At 45.8% G+C, this 22015-nt stretch overlaps 1 protein-coding gene across 1 annotated transcript in view; it reads left to right on the top strand.

The window, feature by feature from the left end:
- Positions 1-20555, top strand: part of PTH1R (parathyroid hormone 1 receptor) — a 137616-nt gene extending 117061 nt beyond the window's left edge. Inside the window, exons 8-13 of the mRNA XM_033165718.1 lie at positions 3783-3843; positions 4150-4216; positions 12438-12532; positions 17401-17542; positions 18302-18343; positions 20035-20555. Coding sequence (XP_033021609.1) covers positions 3783-3843; positions 4150-4216; positions 12438-12532; positions 17401-17542; positions 18302-18343; positions 20035-20397 — 770 coding nt within the window. The 3' untranslated portion in view covers positions 20398-20555. The remainder of the gene's footprint in view (positions 1-3782; positions 3844-4149; positions 4217-12437; positions 12533-17400; positions 17543-18301; positions 18344-20034) is intronic.
- Positions 20556-22015: the final 1460 nt, after the last annotated feature.

The following is a 22015-nucleotide window of genomic DNA, read 5'->3' on the forward strand; positions in this document are numbered from 1 at the left end:
CTTTCCTCTTGTGTGAGAATGCAGACAGTGGCGGAGGAAGCGGGATATCAAATCCAAACTCTTTTTCTTCCTCCTCCTCCTCCATCATGAATTTTTCCAATCCTCTTTTAAAGCCATCTAGGTTGGTGTCCATCACTGCCTCCTGTGGCAGGGAGTTCCATAGTTTAACTATGTGCTGCTTGAAGCAAGACTTTATTTTTCCCTGCACCTGGCCCTTGGTGGGCTGCCCAGATGGGGAAAGTGGCCCTCTTCTTCCTTCGCTTGTATATTTTCAAATAAACCCATGTGGCAAAAAGTAAAAACAGTAAGAACACACAAGTCTCTTATCCCAAGCAAGCTGAACTGGGCTGTGTCCCTGCAATGTCGTTCAGCTCAGGGCATCGGGCAGGTACAAAAGTTTAAGAACAGGGCCTGCATCTGTCCAGAGAGGAGTAGAAGAAGAAGAAGAGTTTGGATTTGATATCCCGCTTTATCACTACCCAAAGGAGTCTCAAAGCGGCTCACATTCTCCTTTCCCTTCGTCCCCCACAACGAACACTCTGTGAGGTGAGTGGGGCTGAGAGACTTCAGAGAAGTGTGACTAGCCCAAGGTCACCCAGCAGCTGCATGTGGAGGAGCGGAGACGCGAACCCGGTTCACCAGATTACGAGTCTACCGCTCTTAACCACTACACCACACCGACTCTCGTGTAAAACAAGGTAGAGGAGAGAGCCAGGCTGCCTGTTGGGGCTTTTGGTTTTAACTGGAAAAGCCTCAAAACCAGTACAGCACTTGGAGTGGTGTCCAGCTACGCTTCCTGCGGCGTATCTTGCTTCTCCGGTGCTTTTGCAGAGTTGTTCAAACTTCTTCTTGCGCAATGGTATGTGTGCCTTTCTTGCCAGCAATTAAACTCCCACAAAGTCTGGCTTGTTTCGAGTCAAGCAAGCTTTATTTACAGGCATATAAATCACGGAGCTTCTCTCCCGGTCTTACGGAAGACACGTCGCCCGGTCAAAAGCGAAAGTAGGACTGACCAGGAAAATAAACAGTGCGTCACATAAATCACATAGGCTTCGCATACATCAGATACCCCGGATGTTGTGACACATCTTCCCTGTGGGAGGGGCAAACTGTTGAGCTTATTTAACCCTGAAAGCTCCAAACCTCACACTGCCATTTTGAAACCACAAAATCCGATGTCCCTTGTTCTCCTGGGTTTGTCAATGTCACAGGGCAGGCTCACCTCAGTCAGATTATGGGGTCCTGGGAGAGCCCCTCGTCCTGCTTTCTCTCACCCATTCCCTTTCCCCTCTTCTTTCCGCTCACGTCAAGAGCCACCCCCACCCCACCCCCGTCTATTTGACATAAGCAGGGGCAACCTACAATTTTCAGAGGAAGTGGAGCTGCTGTAGGAAACAGGATGAGGTGATGAAGCGTGCACAGCTCATTAGCTGGAGCCTTTCTGTTTCCATGGAGTGAGTGGCGCTTCAGGGAAGGGAAGGGAGGTTCTCGAAATAGCATAAGCTCGTCAAGTGCAAGGAGGGTGCGTGGCCGCGATGGCGACCGAGGATTAGAGAAATTCATGGGGAAGAAGGCTGTCAGTGGCTGCTTGCCAAGATGGCTGCGCTCTGTCTCCAGAGTTGCAGACCCTCCAGATGTCCCTACTTCCCAGGGGGAGTCCTGGATTTACAGAAGCTGTCCTGGTTTCTGAATTTGATTCTTGAATGTCGTGCTTTTCTTTAGGACGTCCCTCTGTTCATTGGCAAAATATTGGAGGGTATGGGATAGGACGTCCCTGTTTTCATTGGAGAAATATTGGAGGGTATGGGATAGGACGTCCCTGTTTTCATTAGAAAAATATTGGAGGGTACGGAATAGGACATCCCTGTTTTCATTAGTGAAATATTGGAGGGTATGGGATAGGACGTCCCTGTTTTCATTAGAGAAATATTGGAGAGTACGGAATAGGACATCCCTGTTTTCATTAGTGAAATATTGGAGGGTATGGGATAGGACGTCCCTGTTTTCATTAGAGAAATATTGGAGGGTATGGGATAGGACGTCCCTGTTTTCATTAGAGAAATATTGGAGAGTATGGAATAGGATGTCCCTGTTTTCATTAGAGAAATATTGGAGGGTATGGAATAGGACGTCCCTGTTTTCATTATAGAAATATTGGAGGGTATGGAATAGGACGTCCCTGTTTTCATTGGAGAAATATTGGAGGGTATGGAACAGGACGTCCCTGTTTTCATTAGAGAAATATTGGAGGGTATGGAATAGGACGTCCCTGTTTTCATTGGAGAAATATTGGAGGGTATGGAATAGGACGTCCCTGTTTTCATTAGAGAAATATTGGAGGGTATGGGATAGGACGTCCCTGTTTTCATTAGAGAAATGTTGGAGGGTATGGGATAGGACGTCCCTGTTTTCATTAGAGAAATATTGGAGGGTATGTGCAGTTGGAGGCGGCAATGCTTCTGAAAACCAGTTGCTGGAACCCACAGAGGGAGAGCGCAAACTCACATGCTCCTCCCTAGTTTCCCAGAGGCATCTGTTTGGACCACTGCGAGAAGAGGATGCTGGACTAGATGGGCCATTGGCCTGATCCAGCAGGCTGTTCTTAGGTTCTTAAGGGAGGGGGAACATCTTCTCAGTGGCCTTTTCGTTCTGATTGGGCATCTCTTGTTCGCTGGAGACCCTCCTGCAGAAATAGTAATGGTTCTTTGACACACACCCACACCCCGCAACCTCAGACTGCTGCTCCTCTAAGTGCGCCTATCTTGTCATTTGGCCCTTTCCACGGTTCACTCCAGCTATGGAGAGTGGGGAGGCAGCTCAGGGCCTTGCAGCGTCCCCCCCCCCCTTGGCCAGCTTCATCTGAGATGACCTGACCTTATAGGACCTGCATTGTACACACTGTGTTTATAGACTGGAGATGCACAGCGCATGCAATGTGGATGCTATAGAAGTCAATTTCGGCGGTGCCACCCGTTGGGGTTTTGTGGAAAGCGGGGAGTACATGTATCTGGGTGTGAGAGAGGGGGCCTGATCAATGGAGAATGTAAAAATACAATTTGTGCCCACGAACGCCGCTCTTTACAGTGTAAGCGGCAGCAAGCAGAAATCCTCCAGGTCTCTGCCCCAAGGATCTTACACATGTAAGGGGGAGGTGTCAGCAGAGGGACAGGAGGAGCGAGGGCAACGAGGGAGGACTGTGCAGTTTTGTGCTTCAGCTTTGTCTCTTGAGGGTGGGTCGCTCCAGTGGTACCAGTCGTTTGCCTGCCCTGGGTGCCTGCAACCCATGCTACACCACCGGAGGAACGTTTTCACCTGCCGCCTGAAGATATGAAACGAAGGCGACAGGCGAACCTCCCTGGGAAGAGCATTTCCCTCAACAGGGAGCCACCACCGAAAAGGCCCTGTTCTCGTGTTGCCACCCTCTGGGCCTCTCGTGGAGGAGGCACACGAAGGAGGGCCTCAGATGAGGGTCTCGGGGTCCGGGTAGGTTCATACGGGGAGAGGCCATCCTTTTGCTATCGCGGTCCTGAGCCGTTTAGTTCCGCACAAAATGAAAACAGGAAATGGCTGCCACAAAAGGGGAATGGGTGTAGCTCCACGACAGGGCATCTGCTTCGCATGCAGAAGGTTCCCGGTTCAATCCCTGGTGAGTGGCTACCAGCCAGAGTATAAACTACTGAGCTAGATGGAGCCTATGGTCTGACTCAATATAGGGCAGCTTCCTATGTTCCTGACACTATAATGCCCAGTTTTCACCCGCCTCCTTTCCTTTTCTCTTCCAGGGCTCCCTGTTGTGTTCGTTACATTCTGGGCGACCTTAAGGGCGACGTTTGCAGACACAGAGTAAGTCTATAAGCTACTCTTTCCCTTTCTCAAAGACCCCGGGGCAATGTCCAGGCTCTTTTGATATGGGTCACAAATCCCAAACTGCATTCCCTCGCTCCATAAGTGCCCAAGCAACCGTTTCCATTTCAGAACGGGCCACGCAATACTCATTCCTCCAAACTTTTTTTTGACTGCAGCAACAATTACACTTTGGAACTCCCTGCCTATTGATATCAGGCAGGCGCCACCGTTTTGTGGTTCGCCTCGAGGACCAAAATGCCCTGACTCACTTCGGCCTTGACAGCATCCCTCTTTCCTCCCCAGGTGCTGGGATTTGAGTGCTGGCTACTTCAAATGGGTTATCCAGGTTCCTATCCTCATAGCTGTAATGGTAAGTAGCGAAGACTGCGGTCGAGAGAGAAGGAGAAGGGGAGAGAGACTCTTAGTCTGCCAGGGGGGCTCAAGAGCAAACAGGGGGTGGGGAGCAAGAAGCAGCCAGAAACAGTGTGAAAGTTGTTATTATTATCATTATCATTACTTATCGAAACAAAATAGAAAATTCTTTCCAGTAGCACCTTAGAGACCAACTGAGTTTGTTCTTGGTATGAGCTTTCGTGTGCATGCACACGAAAGCTCATACCAAGAACAAACTCAGTTGGTCTCTAAGGTGCTACTGGAAAGAATTTTCTATTTTGTTTCGACTATGGCAGACCAGCACGGCTACCCACCTGTAACCATTACTTATCGAGTTTGCAACATTTTCCTAAGTGTTCACCATGGTTTCTGACATTCAGAAAATACCCGAAGGCAGCCCTTTTTAGGGAAGTGTTTAATGTGTGATATTTTTGTATTTGATTTTTGTTGGAAGCCGCCCAGAGTGGCTGGGGAAATCCAGCCAGATGGGCGGGGTACAAATTATTGTTGTTGTTGTTCAGTCGTTCAGTCGTGTCCGACTCTTCGTGACCCCATGGACCAGAGTACGCCAGGCACGCCTATCCTTCACTGCCTCCCGCAGTTTGGCCAAACTCATGTTAGTAGCTTCGAGAACACTGTCCAACCATCTCATCCTCTGTCGTCCCCTTCTCCTTGTGCCCTCCATCTTTCCCAACATCAGGGTCTTTTCTAGGGAGTCTTCTCTTCTCATGAGGTGGCCAAAGTACTGGAGCCTCAACTTCAGGATCTGTCCTTCTAGTGAGCACTCAGGGCTGATTTCTTTGAGAATGGATAGGTTTGATCTTCTTGCAGTCCATGGGACTCTCAAGAGTCTCCTCCAGCACCATAATTCAAAAGCATCAATTCTTCGGCGATCAGCCTTCTTTATGGTCCAGCTCTCACTTCCATACATTACTACTGGGAAAACCATAGCTTTAACTATACGGACCTTTGTCGGCAAGGTGATGTCTTTGCTTTTTAAGATGTTGTCTAGGTTTGTCATTGCTTTTCTCCCAAGAAGCAGGCGTCTTCTAATTTCGTGACTGCTGTCACCATCTGCAGTGATCATGGAACCCAAGAAAGTGAAATCTCTCACTGCCTCCATTTCTTCCCCTTCTATTTGCCAGGAGGTGATGGGACCAGTGGCCATGATCTTAGTTTTTTTGATGTTGAGCTTCAGACCATATTTAGCGCTCTCCTCTTTCACCCTCATTAAAAGGTTCTTTAATTCCTCCTCACTTTCTGCCATCAGGGTAGTATCATCAGCATATCTGAGGTTGTTGATATTTTTTCCGGCAATCTTAATTCCGGTTTGGGATTCATCCAGTCCAGCCTTTCGCATGGTGAATTCTGCATATAAGTTAAATAAGCAGGGAGACAATATACAGCCTTGTCGTACTCCTTTCCCAATTTTGAACCAATCAGTTGTTCCATATCCAGTTCTAACTGTAGCTTCTTGTCCCACATAGAGATTTCTCAGGAGACAAATGAGGTGATCTGGCACTCCCATTTCTTTAAGAACTTGCCATAGTTTGCTGTGGTCGACACAGTCAAATGCTTTTGCGTAGTCAATGAAGCAGAAGTAGATGTTTTTCTGGAACTCTCTAGCTTTCTCCATAATCCAGCACATGTTTGCAATTTGGTCTCTGGTTCCTCTGCCCCTTCGAAATCCAGCTTGCACTTCTGGGAGTTCTCGGTCCACATACTGCTTAAGCCTGCCTTGTAGAATTTTAAGCATAACCTTGCTAGCGTGTGAAATGAGTGCAATTGTGCGGTAGTTGGAGCATTCTTTGGCACTGCCCTTCTTTGGGATTGGGATGTAGACTGATCTTCTCCAATCCTCTGGCCACTGCTGAGTTTTCCAAATTTGCTGGCATATTGAGTGTAGCACCTTAACAGCATCATCTTTTAAAATTTTAAATAGTTCAGCTGGAATATCATCACTTCCACTGGCCTTGTTGTTAGCGAGGCTTTCTAAGGCCCATTTGACTTCACTCTCCAGGATGTCTGGCTCAAGGTCAGCAACCACATTACCTGGGGTGTATGAGACCTCCATATCTTTCTGGTATAATTCCTCTGTGTATTCTTGCCACCTCTTCTTGATGTCTTCTGCTTCTGTTAGGTCCTTTCCACTTTTGTCCTTAATTGTGGTAATCTTTGTACGAAATCTTCCTTTCATATCTCCAATTTTCTTGAACAAATCTCTGGTTTTTCCCATTCTGTTATTTTCCTCTATTTCTTTGCATTGCTCATTTAGAAAGGCCCTCTTGTCTCTCCTTGCTATTCTTTGGAAATCTGCATTCAATTTCCTGTATCTTTCACGATCTCCCTCGCATTTTGCTTGCCTTCTCTCCCCCGCTATTTGTAAGGCCTCATTGGACAGCCACTTTGCTTTCTTGCATTTCTTTTTCATTGGGATGGTTTTCGTTGCTGTCTCCTGTATAATGTTACGAGCCTCCATCCACAGTTCTTCAGGCACTCTATCCACCAACTCTAAATCCTTAAACCTGTTCTTCACTTCAACTGTGTATTCATAAGGAATTTGATTTAGATTGTATCTTACTGGCCCAGTGGTTTTTCCTACTTTCTTCAGTTTAAGCTGGAATTTTGCTATAAGAAGCTGATGATCTGAGCCACAGTCAGCTCCAGGTCTTGTTTTTGCTGAGTGTATAGAGCTTCTCCATCTTTGGCTGCAGAGAATATAATCAATCTGATTTCGATGTTGCCCATCTGGTGATGTCCATGTGTAGAGTCGTCTCTTGTGTTGTTGGAAAAGAGTGTTTGTGATGACCAGCTTGTTCTCTTGACAGAACTCTATTAGCCTTTGCCCTGCTTCATTTTGAACTCCAAGGCCAAACTTGCCAGTTGTTCCTTTTATCTCTTGACTCCCTACTTTAGCATTCCAATCCCCTATAATGAGAAGAACATCCTTCTTTGGTGTCATTTCTATAAGGTGTTGTAAGTCTTCATAGAATTGATCAATTTCAGTTTCTTCAGCACTGGTAGTTGGTGCATAAACTTGGATTACTGTGATGTTAAAAGGTCTGCCTTGGATTCGTATCGAGATCATTCTATCATTTTTGAAATTGCATCCCAGTACAGCTTTTGCCACTCTTTTGTTGACTATGAGGGCCACTCCATTTCTTTTACGGGATTCCTGCCCACAGTAGTAGATATGATAGTCATCCGAACTGAATTCGCCCATTCCTGTCCATTTTAGTTCACTGATGCCTAGGATGTCAATGTTTATTCTTGCCATCTCATTTTTTACCACATCCAGCTTTCCAAGGTTCATGGTTCTTACATTCCAGGTTCCTATGCAATACTTTTCTTTACAGCATTGGACTTTCCTTTCGCTTCCAGGCATATCAGCAACTGTGCGTCCTTTCGGCTTTGGCCCAGCCGCTTCATCAGCTCTGGATCTACTTGTACTTGTCCTCCGCTCTTCCCCAGTAGCATGTTGGACGCCTTCCGACCTGAGGGGCTCATCTTCCAGCGTCATATCTTTTATATGCCTGTTGTCTTTGTCCATGGAGTTTTCTTGGCAGGGATACTGGAGTGGCTTGCCAGTTCCTACTCCAGGTGGATCACGTTTGGTCCAAACTCTCCACTATGACCTGTCCATCTTGACCTGTCCATAGCTTCCTGAGTAATTCAAGCCCCTTCGCCACGACAAGGCAGTGATCCATGAAGGGGGCAAATTATTATTATTATTATTATTATTATTATTATTATTATTATTATTATCATGCACTTTCAAGCCTGGTTACTTTTAATTGATTTTAACATAATTGAGACACATAAAACATCATTTCAATAACATAAAAATTACATCTCATCACATAGTATATATACAAGCATTTTTGTAATTTCTTACTCTATTTCACGACTTCCTCAGTTCCCTCTTTGCTGATTTCATTGTATTAAATCTTTAGCAGACTTCCAATTCATTTTGTTGTTGTTGTTCAGTCATTCAGTCGTGTCTGACTCTTCATGACCCCATGGACTAGAGCACGCCAGGCACGCCTATCCTCCACTGTCTCCCGCAGTTTGGTCAGACTCATGTTAGTAGCTTCGAGAACACTGTCCAACCATCTCATCCTCTGTCGTCCCCTTCTCCTTGTGCCCTCCATCTTTCCCAACATCAGGGTCTTTTCTAGGGAGTCTTCTCTTCTCATGAGGTGGCCAAAGTACTGGAGCCTCAACTTCAGGATCTGTCCTTCCAGTGAGCACTCAGGGCTGATTTCTTTAAGGATGGATAGGTTTGATCTTCTTGCAGTCCATGGGACTCTCAAGAGTCTCCTCCAGCACCATAATTCAAAAGCATGAATTCTTCGGCGATCAGCCTTCTTTATGGTCCAGCTCTCACTTCCATACATTACTACTGGGAAAACCATAGCTTTAACTATACGGACCTTTGTCGGCAAGGTGATGTCTCTGCTTTTTAAGATGCTGTCTAGGTTTGTCATTGCTTTTCTCCCAAGAAGCAGGCGTCTTCTAATTTCATGAGTGCTGTCACCATCTGCAGTGATCATGGAGCCCAAGAAAGTGAAATCTCTCACTGCCAATTCATTTTAAACATTCCCAATTCTATTCCTTAATTATATATTCTTCTCTATCACTGTCTAACCTTTTAAACTATTTTCTAATTATTCACCATTCTAAACACAAACCTAAGCCTCAGTTTCTTCCAAAAACTTTCCTCTTTAAAAAATAGTCCGTTCCTAAACCAAAGCATTTTCCCAATTTATTGCAATTGACTATTTTTTTAAAGAAGGGGATTTACAGTGCTGTGCTGTTTTGGCTATTTGTATTTGAATAGACTTGTGGTTGTTGTTTTCCTATTGTTTTAATTCAATTTAGAGTTTAATTACTTTTTAACGGTGATCTTATATGTTTTCAGCTTTTTGCATTTTATCTGTGTTGCTTTTAATCTGTGTAAGCCGTCTTGAGTCCCAGTCTGGGGAAAAGGCTATTATTATTATTATTATTATTATTATTATTATTCATTAATAACATTAGGCAAGTAAAAGGCAACATGATAGAAGTTTATACAATTTTGCACAGCATGGGGAAAAGGGGGAGTTTTTTTCCTTCTCTTGCACTCATTTCCGCAATGTATTCCGAGTGCAGAACAGCTGAGCTTTCCCTCTTTCTTTCTTTCTCCCTCCCTTTCCGAGGAGTCCTTTGCGGCTTCGGCACAGAGAAACTTCAGCCGCGGTTTTCTCCGCTTTGCTGCAGAAAAATCCTCCCCCTTTCCCTCCCTTCCTCACCCCGGGGCACCCCGAAAACAAAAGAAACTAAAACAAAACTTGGCAGGAAAGAGAGGTCACGTAAGGTTTGCAAACCCCCCCCCCAAAAAAAAAATTGTTTTTGAGCTTTTTTTTTTTAAAGGAAATTTGCCAAAAAATTCAACACTTCTGACATGGGTTTCCCCGGACATTTTTACCGATTTTCTGAAAATCCGCCCGGATGCTATTTCTGACAGATGAATCCTAGATAAGTCCGGGATATTCCAGACCTATGTCAAGGCTACCAAAGAGACTAAACACAAGGTGGGCCACAGCTCAAACACTGAAAAGGAACATTTGCAAAATGATCCACTGCTCTGGGATTTTCTCTGAAGAACATCAAACCTCCATCCCGTCTAAATCATTGTCTTCTCTTAATTGGGCCATAAATTTGAAAGCCTTGTGGGGCCTGGCACTTCACCGCACTAATCCTGCCAGATTCCTCCGTTGTATCCTTGTGTGGTCTGGGCTGTTGGCACCTCCTCGTGCCAAGGAAAAACCAGCCCAGCGATTTCCAGCAAGGAAATGGACCGACGAAGAAAGTCAGAACATAAGAAGGGCCTGCAGGATCAGGCCAGTGGCCCATCTTGTCCAGCACCCTGTTCTCACAGTGGCTAACCACCAGGTGCCTGGGGGGGGACACACAAGCAGGATTCGAACACAGAGCCCTCTCCCCTCCGGTGGTTTCTGGAAGCTAGTGTTCAGAAGCATTGCTGCTTCCAACTGTGGAGGCAGAACATGGTCATCGATAGCTCTCTATTCCATCTAAGTTGGTGGCCGTCACAGCTTCCTGTGGAAGTGAGTTCCATAGTTTAACTGTTCGCTACGTGAAGAAGGACTTTCTTTTATCAGTCCCGAATCGACCAACATTCAGCTTCCTGAGTTCTAGAGTTACGAAAGAGGGAGATAAAGTTTGTGCTATCCACCTTTTCCAAACCAGTTTCCCAGATTTTCAAGATGAACACATGGGTAGGGAGCTGGTAGGGAGCTGCCCTGGACACAGAATTTTATTTTATTTTTAATAAATCTTTATTGTTATAATAAAATTACAAATAACACTAAAAGACGGTTAACAAACATCAAACAACTCAGAACAAGACAAGACAAAACAAAACAAGTAACAGAAAAAAAGAAACATCTACATATTATAGATAACTTGCAAACGATTCCAAATCTTCACAAAAAAATAAAAAATGACTTCCAATTCAAGAATGGTTGATTAAATTGGTGGAATTCATGAATTTGGCTAAGATGACGGCAGCAATTCGAAATATATCAAAACAAAGATCTAAGGCTGAGTGGAAATATGTGGAAGACTATCTGAAAAAAGAAGGTATAAGAACGGATTGGGTGATTTGCTTAGATTGAGATATATGTGGAGAGATTTATATTAAAATGTGAGCTATTTATTTAGTTATTTACTTTTCAATTATTGTATAAGGTATAGCAAGTTTTGTTTTATTATTAAGGGAAGCGATATACAGACAATTGGAAGCCAACTTTTAATCGTTATTTATAATTCTTTGCTTTTTCCCCCCCATGTGTTTTGTTTTTTCATATATTATTTTTTGTGGATTACTATGTCTAGATTATATGCCTTTTTTGTTTATTTGTTTCTATTGGTTGATTTGATATGGTTGTACTTTATAAGTTAGAAATTAAATAAAGCTATTTTAAAATAATTAATAATTAATAATAATAATAATTAATAATAATAATAATGACTTCCAATTAATCTCGCTGTAAGAAACTCTTTTTTTCCCCTACATTATTGCACATTTATTCAATTTTGTTTTTATTCTTTTTTATCTCTTAATTTACTCTGTCTTGGTTTTTCATCAGGTTCAGTCTAGTTCTGCCATAAGGAAACTACCTACTCCATTATTCACCAAATACTCCTTGAAACATCTCCATTCTTTGTGGACTTTTTGTCTCGTTTGTCCTCTTATTCCTCCGGTGCTCTTTGCTAGTTGTAAATATTCCACCATTGTTGTTGTTGTTCAGTCGTTCAGTCGTGTCCGACTCTTCGTGACCCCATGGACCACTCAGGGCTGATTTCCTTCAGAATGGAGAGGTTTGATCTTCTTGCAGTCCATGGGACTGTCAAGAGTCTCCTCCAGCACCATAATTCAGAAGCATCAATTCTTTGGCGATCAGTCTTCTTGATGGTCCAGCTCTCACATTACATTACACCATTAATATCTGCCAATCCAATTTTTTTGGTAACTCTTTGTTTTTCCAATTTCTGGCTATTAATATCCCGGCAGCTGTTATGCCATACAAAATTAATATCCTTTTAGGTTCTGGACACAGAATTAACCTGCGCCTCCATGGTTTTTCCCTTTGCAAAAAAGCTGCAAAACTTTTAGCTGATCCTCAAAAAAACCAGGGCTTTTCCCTTTGCAAAAAAAGCTGCAAAACCTTTAGGTGATCCTCAAAAAAAACAGGGCTTTTAGAAGAGGAAATCCAGAGAATTTTTTTTTTCTTGTTTCCTCTTCTAAAAACGAGGTACTTCCTATGGTCCGGTGCGCCCTATGGAGCGAAGAATACGGTAAGTTTGTTCTTGGTATGAGCTTTCGTCTGCACGCACACTTCTACAGATACACCCGAAAGCTCATACCAAGAACAAACCTAGTCTCTAAGGTGCTACTGGAAGGGATTTTTTATTTTTCATTTTGTTTTGACTATGGCAAACCAACACGGCTACCTGCCTGTAACTGAATAAAGTCTGACCAGTTGGGGAATGGGTGTGACCCTCCTTGAACACCCCCCCCCGGGGAATTTCTCCCACAACAACTGACCCTTTTAGTAGAAGCTGGAGATGGGTTTCGAGAGGCCTCTCTCTACGGCACCCTTTGAAAAAACGCTTTGTCTCTCTTTCTCTCCCAGGCAAATTTTATCCTTTTCATCAAAATTCTCAGAGTCCTCGCAACCAAACTCCGAGAAACAAACGCAGGCAGGTGCGACACGAGGCAACAGTATAGGTAAGTGCTTGGGGCTGTCCTACCCCGCAGGGACATTTCAGAGAAGGGGAATGCCCACAGCCTATCCATATACTGGGATCCCTTTTTTTTTTAGGGGAGAAACGTTACGTTTTTTTAATTTAAATTTTGTTTCTAATTCAAATTCAAGCAGTACTTCAAACATGAAATTTAGATCAGAATTACATTTGGGCTATAGCGATGGTTTCAACATACTGAGGACAATTTGGGGAAACAAGATTCATGTATTTTTCAGGGTGCCCAATAAATTTCATTTGGGAATATGGAAAGTTTCTTCACGGTGGCAAACATTTTGAATGTACAAGTAGACAAAACATGCACTTGTGTCTTGTCAAGTGCTGCAGAGACTTTCAAATTAAGGTTCCCTTCGTTTTATTAGTAACAACTGGTGGAAATCCACCTTTGGTATCACCACCAGATATTCATCGTGGAAGGAATTTAAGATTTCCGTTACTACCAAGTCATGCATCGCACACAATTTAAGAGATTCTCCCCAATTCTGTACATTCTTGGATGTTGGCAGAAATTGAAAATTGGTTCTCAAGTGTGTCATGAGATAGGTGAACTACAAGCCTGAGAGAACTAAGTTCTACACAGAGAAACAAGGATTGATCTGTTAAGGCAAGGATGGGGAACTTACAGACCTCCAAATACTGCTAGACTAAGACTATAGTTCCCATCATTCCTGGCCATTGGCCATGCTGACTGGGGCTGATTGTACCTGCAGTCCAACGACCACGGAAGATGCTCTGTTTCCCAGTCCACGCACTTCGAGACAGTATAGTGGTGGTGCCTATGGCAGCGATTGGCTGAACTGCCCTGATGTCACAGAAGGCAGAGGTTCCATTGGCTGAACTGATGAATTCTTGAACCTTTCCCATTCATTTGCCTATTATTATTATTATTATTATTATTATTATTATTAGGACGCGGGTGGCACTGTGGGTTAAACCACAGAAGCCTAGGACTTGCCGATCAGAAGGTCAGAGGTTCGAATCCCTGCCACGGGGTGAGCTCCCGTTGCTCTGTCCCAGCTCCTGCCCACCTAGCAGTTCGAAAGCACATCAAAGTGCAAGTAGATAAATAGGTACCGCTCCGGCGGGAAGGTAAACGGCGTTTCCGTGCGCTGCTCTGGTTCGCCAGAAGCGGCTTAGTCATGCTGGCCACATGACCCGGAAGCTGTACGCCGGCTCCCTCGGCCAGTAAAACAAGATGAGCGCCACAACCCCAGAGTCGGACGTGACTGGACCTAATGGCCAGGGGTCCCTTTACCTTAACCTTTTTATTATTATTATTATTATTATTATTATTATTATTATTATTATTATTACTATTATTGCTGTTATTAGAGCATTTTCAGCCGAAGAATGCCTAACCCCACACATGCTGTTAGCAGAAGTCTAGTGTCCAGATCAGGGGTCCGCAAACCTTTTCAGCAGGGGGCCGGTCCACTGTCCCTCAGACCTTGCGAGGGGCCGGACTATATTTTTTTTTTGGGGGGGGGGGAGGAACGAATTCCTATGCCCCACAGATAACCCAGAGATGCATTTTAAATGAAAGCACACATTCTACTCATGTAAAAACACCAGGCAGGCCCCACAAATAACCCATAGATGAATTTTAAATAAAAGGACACATTCTACTCATGTAAAAACACCAGGCAGGCCCCACAAATAACCCAGAGATGCATTTTAAATAAAAGGACACATTCTACTCAGGTAAAAACACGCTGATTCCTGGACCATCCGTGGGCCGGATTGAGAAGGTGGTTGCACCAGATCCAACCCCTAGGCCTTAGTTTGCCTACCCATGGTCCAGATCGGGGGTCAGCAAGGTTTATCTTGCCTGGGCTGGATTGGTCCTATGGAGAGCCCTCTGTGGGCCTGATCTTGCGCGCATCTGCGATTTTCGGTCCCTGCGCAGATGCAGTTTAGTACAGCGTGTGGGTGGCTCAGTTCAGGGGCGGCTCGTGGGCCGATCAAATGACCTCCACGGGGCCGCTTCCGTCCCATGGGCCTTAGGCTGCTGACCCCTGGCCCAGATCAAGGGAACTAATCGTACCTAGTTCTGCTCTATACTGCCTTGGTCAGATCACACCTGGAATACCGTGTCCAGGTCTGGGCACCGCAGTTTTAAAAGATTGTTGACAATCTGGAACTTGTGCAGAGGAGGGTGACTGAGATGGTCAAGGGTCTGGAAACTAAGCCTGATGAGGAACGGTTGAAGGAGCTGGGTAAGTTTAGCCTGGAAAAGAGGAGGCCAAGAGGAGATATGAGAGCCATCTTCAAATACCCCACAGAAGATGGAGCAAGCTTTTTTTTCCTCCCCCCTGCTCTGGAGTGTAGGACCCGAACCAATTGATACAAGTCGCAAGAGATTCCAACGAAACATTAGGGAGAACATTTCTGATGGTGATGTGGACCAGTGGAATGGACTTCCTTGGAAGGGGATGGACTCTCCTTCCCTGGAGGTTTTTCAACCACAGGTTGGTTGGCCATCTGCCGGGGATTCTTCAGCTGTGATTCCTGCATGGCAAGGGGTTGGACTAGATGAGCTTTGGGGGACCCTTCCAACTCTACGATTCAATGAACTTCCTAGCTCTCTACCGCCTATCCAGCTAAGGGTCTAGGAACACGTCCTGCTCAGAATTCGGCATGCAAGCAGATCTCTGCTCAGCCTTAACCGATCACAGCTACATCTGAGTAATCCTGGCAAAGCTAGAGGTTCGCATTCGTCAGTTGGGCCGAGTTTGTTTAGAAGGAAAAAAAAGGGGTGGGGAGGGAAGAGAGAACCTTGAGAACTTGGAAGGAAAATGTTTAATTCAAAGCAGGAGGAGGGAGTTTGAACCAGCTGCCATTGGCAATAAAAAAAAAAAAAATGCCAAGCCTCGTTTTCCATCCTCACCGAGGCCTATCATCTACCTATTGATTTATTACACGCCATTTGAGGCTTGTTACTCATTATGGTTTTGGAGGCTCTCGGCTGTTTTCTTTTGCTTTTAATGATGTTTCCCCCAACCTCCAACCCTGTTCGCTGCAGAAGAGGCTGGGCCTCAGGGCGGCGGGTGCCCCTTGGTAATTGCCTCCATGCGGCGGCAACCGTTGGCCGGGCATTTCCTTCTCCTCCCTCCTCCCTCCGTCAGCATCATTTCCAGTCAGTGTTCCTTCGGGGAGCACCGTTCCTGAATGGTACCAGATGTCCACATCCACTCAGACGTTCTGAGGCGCTTTCTGCTACATTGGCTCCCAGTACGTTTCCGAGCACAATTCAAAGTGTTGGCGCTGACCTTGAAAGCCCTAAACGGCCGCGGCCCAGTGTACCTGAAGGAGCATCTCCACCCCCATCGTCCAGCCCGGACACTGAGGTCCAGCGCCGTGGGCCTTCTGGCGGTTCCCTCCCTGCGAGAAGTGAAGTTAAAGGGAAGCAGGCAAAGGGCCTTCTCGGTGGTAGCGCCCGCTCTGTGGAATGCACTTCCCGCCAGATGTCAAGGAAATAAACAACTCTCTGACTTTTAGAAGACACCTGAAGCTTTTAGTGTTTGATCTTTTACTGTGTTTTTAATAAAATATAATATCAAAAAATCCTTCCAGTAGCACCTTAGAGACCAACTAAGTTTGTTCTTGGTATGAGCTTTCGTGGGCATGCACACTTCTTCAGATACACATTCTTCGTGTGCATGCACACGAAAGCTCATACCAAGAACAAACTTAGTTGGTCTCTAAAGGTGCTACTGGAAAGATTTTTTTGATTTTTTGATTTTATATTTTGTTTTGACTGTGGCAGACCAACACGGCTACCTACCTGTAACTGTGTTTTTAATATTCTGTTAGGAGCTGCCCAGAGTGGCTGTGGAAACCCAGCCAGATGAGCAGGGTAGAAATAATATATTATTATTATTATTATTATTATTATTATTATTATTATTAAAGATAAAGGGACCCCTGACCATTAGGTCAAGTCGTGGACGACTCCGGGGTTGTGGCGCTCATCTCGCATTACTGGCCAAAGGAGCCGGCGTACAGCTTCCTGGTCATGTGGCCAGCATGACTAAGCTGCTTCTGGCGAACCAGAGCAGCGCATGGAAATGCCATTTACCTTCCTGCCGGAGCGGTACCTATTTATCTACTTGCACTTTGATGTGCTTTCGAACTGCTCGGTTGGCAGGAGCAGGGACCGAGCAATGGGAGCTCACCCCGTCGCGGGGATTTGAACCGCTGGCCTTCTGATTTGCAAGCCCTAGGCTCTGTGGTTTAGCCCACAACGCCACCCGTATCCCATTATTATTATTATTATTATTATTATTATTATTATTATTATTATTTGCCAAAGTTGGGGGCAGATGAGGCAGCTGACCAATCCACCTCAGCCAGCCCCCATAGAAGCAAAGAATCGTAGAGTTGGAAGAGTTTCCCCCAAGGGTCTTCCAGTACAACCCCCTCCGATACAGGAATCACAGCTCCTTGTTTTAAAAACCTCTGTGGAAGGAGTGTCCACCGTCTTCCCGAGGGAGTCCATTGCACTGTCAAACAGCTCTTGCCTTCAGAAAGTCCTTGGTAAAGCTTTCAGCCCTCCTGAGCATTCCTGCAGGGGCTTCTCTTCACAGGAGCTTAAATCATAGAATCCTAGAACTCTGCTCGGAAGGGTTACAGATGGTCATCTAGTCCAACCCCCCTTGCAATGCAAGGGTCTCGACGTAACCACCATGACGGGTGGCCTCCCAGCCTCTGTTTTTAAAATTCCAACGAAGGGAGGTACCCTGGATGTCGGTATTTCGTCGTGGCTCGTGGTTTGGAAACGAATTCAGCTTCTCTTAACGTTTTCCCTGTCCTCTCTGCTCTCTCTCTCTGCAGGAAGCTGCTGAAATCCACCCTGGTCCTCATGCCTCTCTTCGGAGTCCATTATATTGTTTTTATGGCTATGCCGTACACCGAAGTGTCAGGGATCATCTGGCAAATTCAGATGCATTATGAAATGCTCTTTAACTCTTTCCAGGTATGGGGTTCTGTGTCCTCTTCCAAACTCAGAGGATATCTGCGCTTACCGTATTTTTCGCTCCATAGGGCGCACTGGACCATAGGGCGCACCTCGTTTTTAGAGGAGGAAACAAGAATATATATATATATTTCTGGTTTTCCTCCTCTAAAAGCCCTGTTCTTTTGAGGATCAGCTAAAAGTTTTGCAGCTTTTTTTGAAAAGGGAAAAGCCCTGGTTTTCTGAGGATCAGATAAAAGTTTTGCAGCTTTTTTTGCAAAGGGAAAAGCCCTGGTTTGTTTGTTTGTTTTGAGGATCAGCTAAAAGTTTTGCAGCTTTTTTGCAAAGGGGGAAAAGCAAAGCTCCCTTTGCAAAGGGGGGAAAGCAAAGAGGAAAATCCCCATTTTTATGGGGTTCAACTCACATTTCTGCAGCTTCTAAAGGAAAGGGAGCCTTTTCTACAGTTTCCAGACAGATAATCTAATCAGCCAGTCACATGTCGCTGGGGAAACAAACAACCTCCCTCTGCAGCACATTCAACGTAGGAGGGCAGGGCTGAAAGGGAGCCGGGACTCTTATCTCTCTCCCGATCTCTTGCTGATCAGCTGCTGAGCGGGGTCCTTTCAACACCCCCTTTTCTCCATAAGACGCACAGATATTTCCCCTTAATTTTTAGGAGGGAAAAAGTGCTTCTTATGGAGCGAAAAATGTGGTAGGTGAAATAGCCATGTGCTGATTCAACGTTAATCTGTCCTTTCTCCTCCTCCTCCTCTTTCCTAGGGGTTTTTCGTCGCCATTATCTATTGCTTTTGCAACGGGGAGGTAAGTGTCTTACATCTTCCAGAGCCCGATGTGGGTGTCATAGCTGTCAACTTTCCCCCCTTTTTAAGGGAAATTCCCTTCTTCCGAATAGGATTCCTCGCAAGAAAAGGGAAAAGTTGACAGCTATGGTGGGTGTGGGTTGTTTTCCTCTAAGCTTCCAAGGAGAAGCGCTGAGTGGGTTGAAAGTTTCAAATGCTCCCTAATATTTGTTTTAAAAAATCTCCTGATATTCAGAGAGGTAGATCCGAGGAGGCAAAAATGGGGGGGGGGGGGTTTGAACCTTTAAGAATGTGTCTCATTGAGTTGCAGTATAAGATAATAATAATAATTAATAATAATAATTAATAATAATAATAATAATTTATTTATTTATACCCCGCCCATCTGGCTGGGTCTCCCCAGCCACTCTGGGCAGCTTCCAACAAATATTAAAATACATTAAAATAAGAAGTTAAGCAATCTTGCCATTGGTGAAAGGATAACCCTCAAGATTCCCGGGATGAAAGGAAGAGACAGCAGAACCATTTTGCAGGACTTTAAACACATGATAAAAACGGTGACCTTGCCTGCAGCTAAGAAAGAAAGATAGCTCTCCTAAATGATGTGTCCGTTTAACATATCTGCGCAGAATTGCATTTAACATTATTGTACAAGCGTCTTCTCTCCGATGCCTGGATAGCTCAGTTGGTTAGAGCGGGGCGTTGGTAACGCCAAGGTTGCAGGTTCGATCCCCGTATGGGACAGCTGCATATTTCTCCATGGCAGGGGGTTGGACTAGATGATCACAAGCGTCCCTTCCTGCTCTACAATTCTATGATGATGGTCTGCTTTGGTGAAATAGCCTTCATCCATGTGCTGAGTAGTCCTTGGTCCTGAATGCGGTAACTGTGCCCCTGAAGGACCAGGTGTGCAGCTTGGGAGTCATTTTGGACTCACAGCTGTCCATGGAGGCACAGGTTCATTCTGTGTCCAGGGCGGCTGTCTACCAGCTCCATCTGGTACGCAGGCTGAGACCCTCCCTGCTCACAGACTGTCTCTTCAGAGTGGTGCATGCTCTGGTTATCTCCTGCTTGGACTACTGCAATGCGCTCTACGTGGGGCTACCTTTGAAGGTGATCCGGAAACTACAACTAATCCAGAATGTGGCAGCCAGACTGGTGACTGGGAGCGGCCGCTGAGACCATATAACACCGGTCCTGAAAGACCTACATTGGCTCCCATTACGTTTCCGAGCACAATTCAAAGTGTTGGTGCTGACCTTGAAAGCCCTAAATGGCCTCAGTCCAGTAGACCTGAAAGAGCGTCTCCACCCCTATCGTTCTACCCGGACACTGAGGTCCAGCGCCGAGGACCTTCTGGCAGTTCCCTCCCTGCGAGAAGTGAGGTTACAGGGAACCAGGCAGAAGGCCTTCTCGGTGGTGGTGCCCGCCTTGTGGAACGCCCTCCCATCAGATGCCAAGGAAATAAACAACCCTCTGACTTTTTGAAGACATCTGAAGGCAGCCCTGTTTAGGGAAAAATTTTAGTTTGGTGTTAAAAACTGGGGAAAGTGGCTGGATAAACCCAGCCAGGGGTATAATTTATTATTATTATTATTATTATTATTATTATTATTATTATTATTTCTGTGTCCTTGTGTTGAATTTTTATTTTTAAGTAACGAGGCACCTTCTTTTTTTCCTCCTCGCCAGGTTCAAGCAGAGATAAAGAAGTCGTGGAGCAGATGGACGTTAGCGCTTGACTTCAAGCGGAAAGCTCGCAGCGGGAGCACCACCTACAGCTACGGGCCCATGGTGTCCCACAGCAGCGTGACCAATGTCACCGCGAGAGGCGGGGTCGCCCTGCAGCTCAATTCGAAACTCCTTCCAGGAGCCCTCAACGGCCACCGGAACTTGCCGGGCTACGTCAAAAATGGCTCCATTTCGGAGAACTCTATGCCTTCCACTGGACCGGAACAGTACAACAAAGACGAGGAGTATCTCAACGGGTCGGGACTCTACAACGGAGACCGGCCAACGGTCCTTGTGGAAGAGGAAAAGGAGACGGTGATGTAAAGGGGTGGGCGGGAAGAATGGTCAGACGTCCAAAGGAGAAGTGACCCAGGAAGCGCTGGGTGTTCACAGGAATCCCCGGCCAATTACTGAATGCCGAGGTTCTTCAGACATTTCCCCCCCGGTTCTTCGGGAACGAGGTATTGAGTTCTGTGGGGAAATGCAGGTCCACGGTCCGATCACACACACACACACACACAAACGCACGCACACTTTTGTTCCCTGGCTTGCTCTCTCGCTTTCTCAAGGTGTTCATGAAGGCAAGGGCTCTCCAGACCCAGGAGAGCTCATCGTTCCCGGTTAAAATGAAGGAGATCCTCTGAGTTTACAAAGACAGCACTCTGAGCTTTATCTGCCACTGAAATAGAAATGGAAGAAGATGCCGTGCGTCATGTTTTGGCGCCAAGAGAGTGAAGGGTAGAGCATCATTGCCCGGTGGTGGTGCAAGTTTGCCCCAAGGCCTTCCTGGGCCTTCCTGAACGTGACCGTTCCCCCATGTTTATTGGAAAGAAACAGGGTTTGTCGTGTGGTTGATCCGCCCAAGAGGGGTTCAGCCCAATGAACCCTCATTTCTGGCTGTCGCTAACTGGGGTCTGCTTCCTGGAAGGGCTTTCAATAGTTGTTCCTCCTTTGATTAAGAGCCAGTCCTCGAAAGACCTGGTTGCATGGTTCCTACAGGAAGCAGGAAACCTCTCATCTGAACAACGTGGGGTTTTTACTCCCGGTGATTCACTTTAATAACAGCCAAATGGAAGTCGTGAAGGGTCCTTTGTCTGAGCGGAGCTGAAATTTTGTGTGAAAGGAACCGGTGCAATTGGATGGAAGCAGCCGAGAGCTGGCAGCCCAGCTTCCACAGCAATCTCATCCATCCTGCTTTGTGAGTGGTGGTGGTGGGGGGTGGAATCTGTGCTGCTGAATTGTATGTACTTTTTTGTCAGTTTGGCTGTCAATTTCGTTGCCCCCACCCCCATCCGCCCAGCACAAAAGAATCCTGGAAATTGAAGTCTGTTGGGCACATCAATCATTCTTGTCCTCTCCCAGAATGATAATTTCCAGGATCCCTGGAAAGGGAATGTCCTTGATAACCAATTTAAATCGGAAACGTAAAGGCATCCGGAGAAAACAGCGGGGTCAGGTGGAAGTGAGAAGGGTTTTGATAGCAGTGAGGGGTGAGTTATACGAATCCTATGGTGAAGCTTCTCGACTGGCCCATTTTGCAGATTCAGGATGAGGGCAGTGCCTTTGGCCTTCTGGATATTGCTAGACTACAACTCCCATCATTTCTACATACCACTGCCCATGCAGGGGATGATGGGAGATGTAGTCCAACAGCTTCTGGAGGCCCAGCCCTGTACTAAATTCTGGGGGCCGATTTTGGACCGTTGAGTTTTTAAGAGCTTCTGGAGCAAGTATCTGTGCTGCCCAGTGATCAGGTGCTCCATATTCTCCAAAGGATAAAGGGATGTTGGCTAAAAGTCATAGGAAGGGCAGAGGTGATGGTGCGAAGCAGGGGGGGTGGACCCAAAGTCCCCACCCAGGTTGTCCAGAGATGCTGCTGGTCACCTCCACCTACCCAAAAAGCTATGCTGAATATCCTACCTCTGCTGTCATAGCACCTAAT

Source organism: Lacerta agilis, chromosome 12 (assembly GCF_009819535.1).
Source record: "Lacerta agilis isolate rLacAgi1 chromosome 12, rLacAgi1.pri, whole genome shotgun sequence".
NCBI classification, from domain to species: domain Eukaryota; kingdom Metazoa; phylum Chordata; class Lepidosauria; order Squamata; family Lacertidae; genus Lacerta; species Lacerta agilis.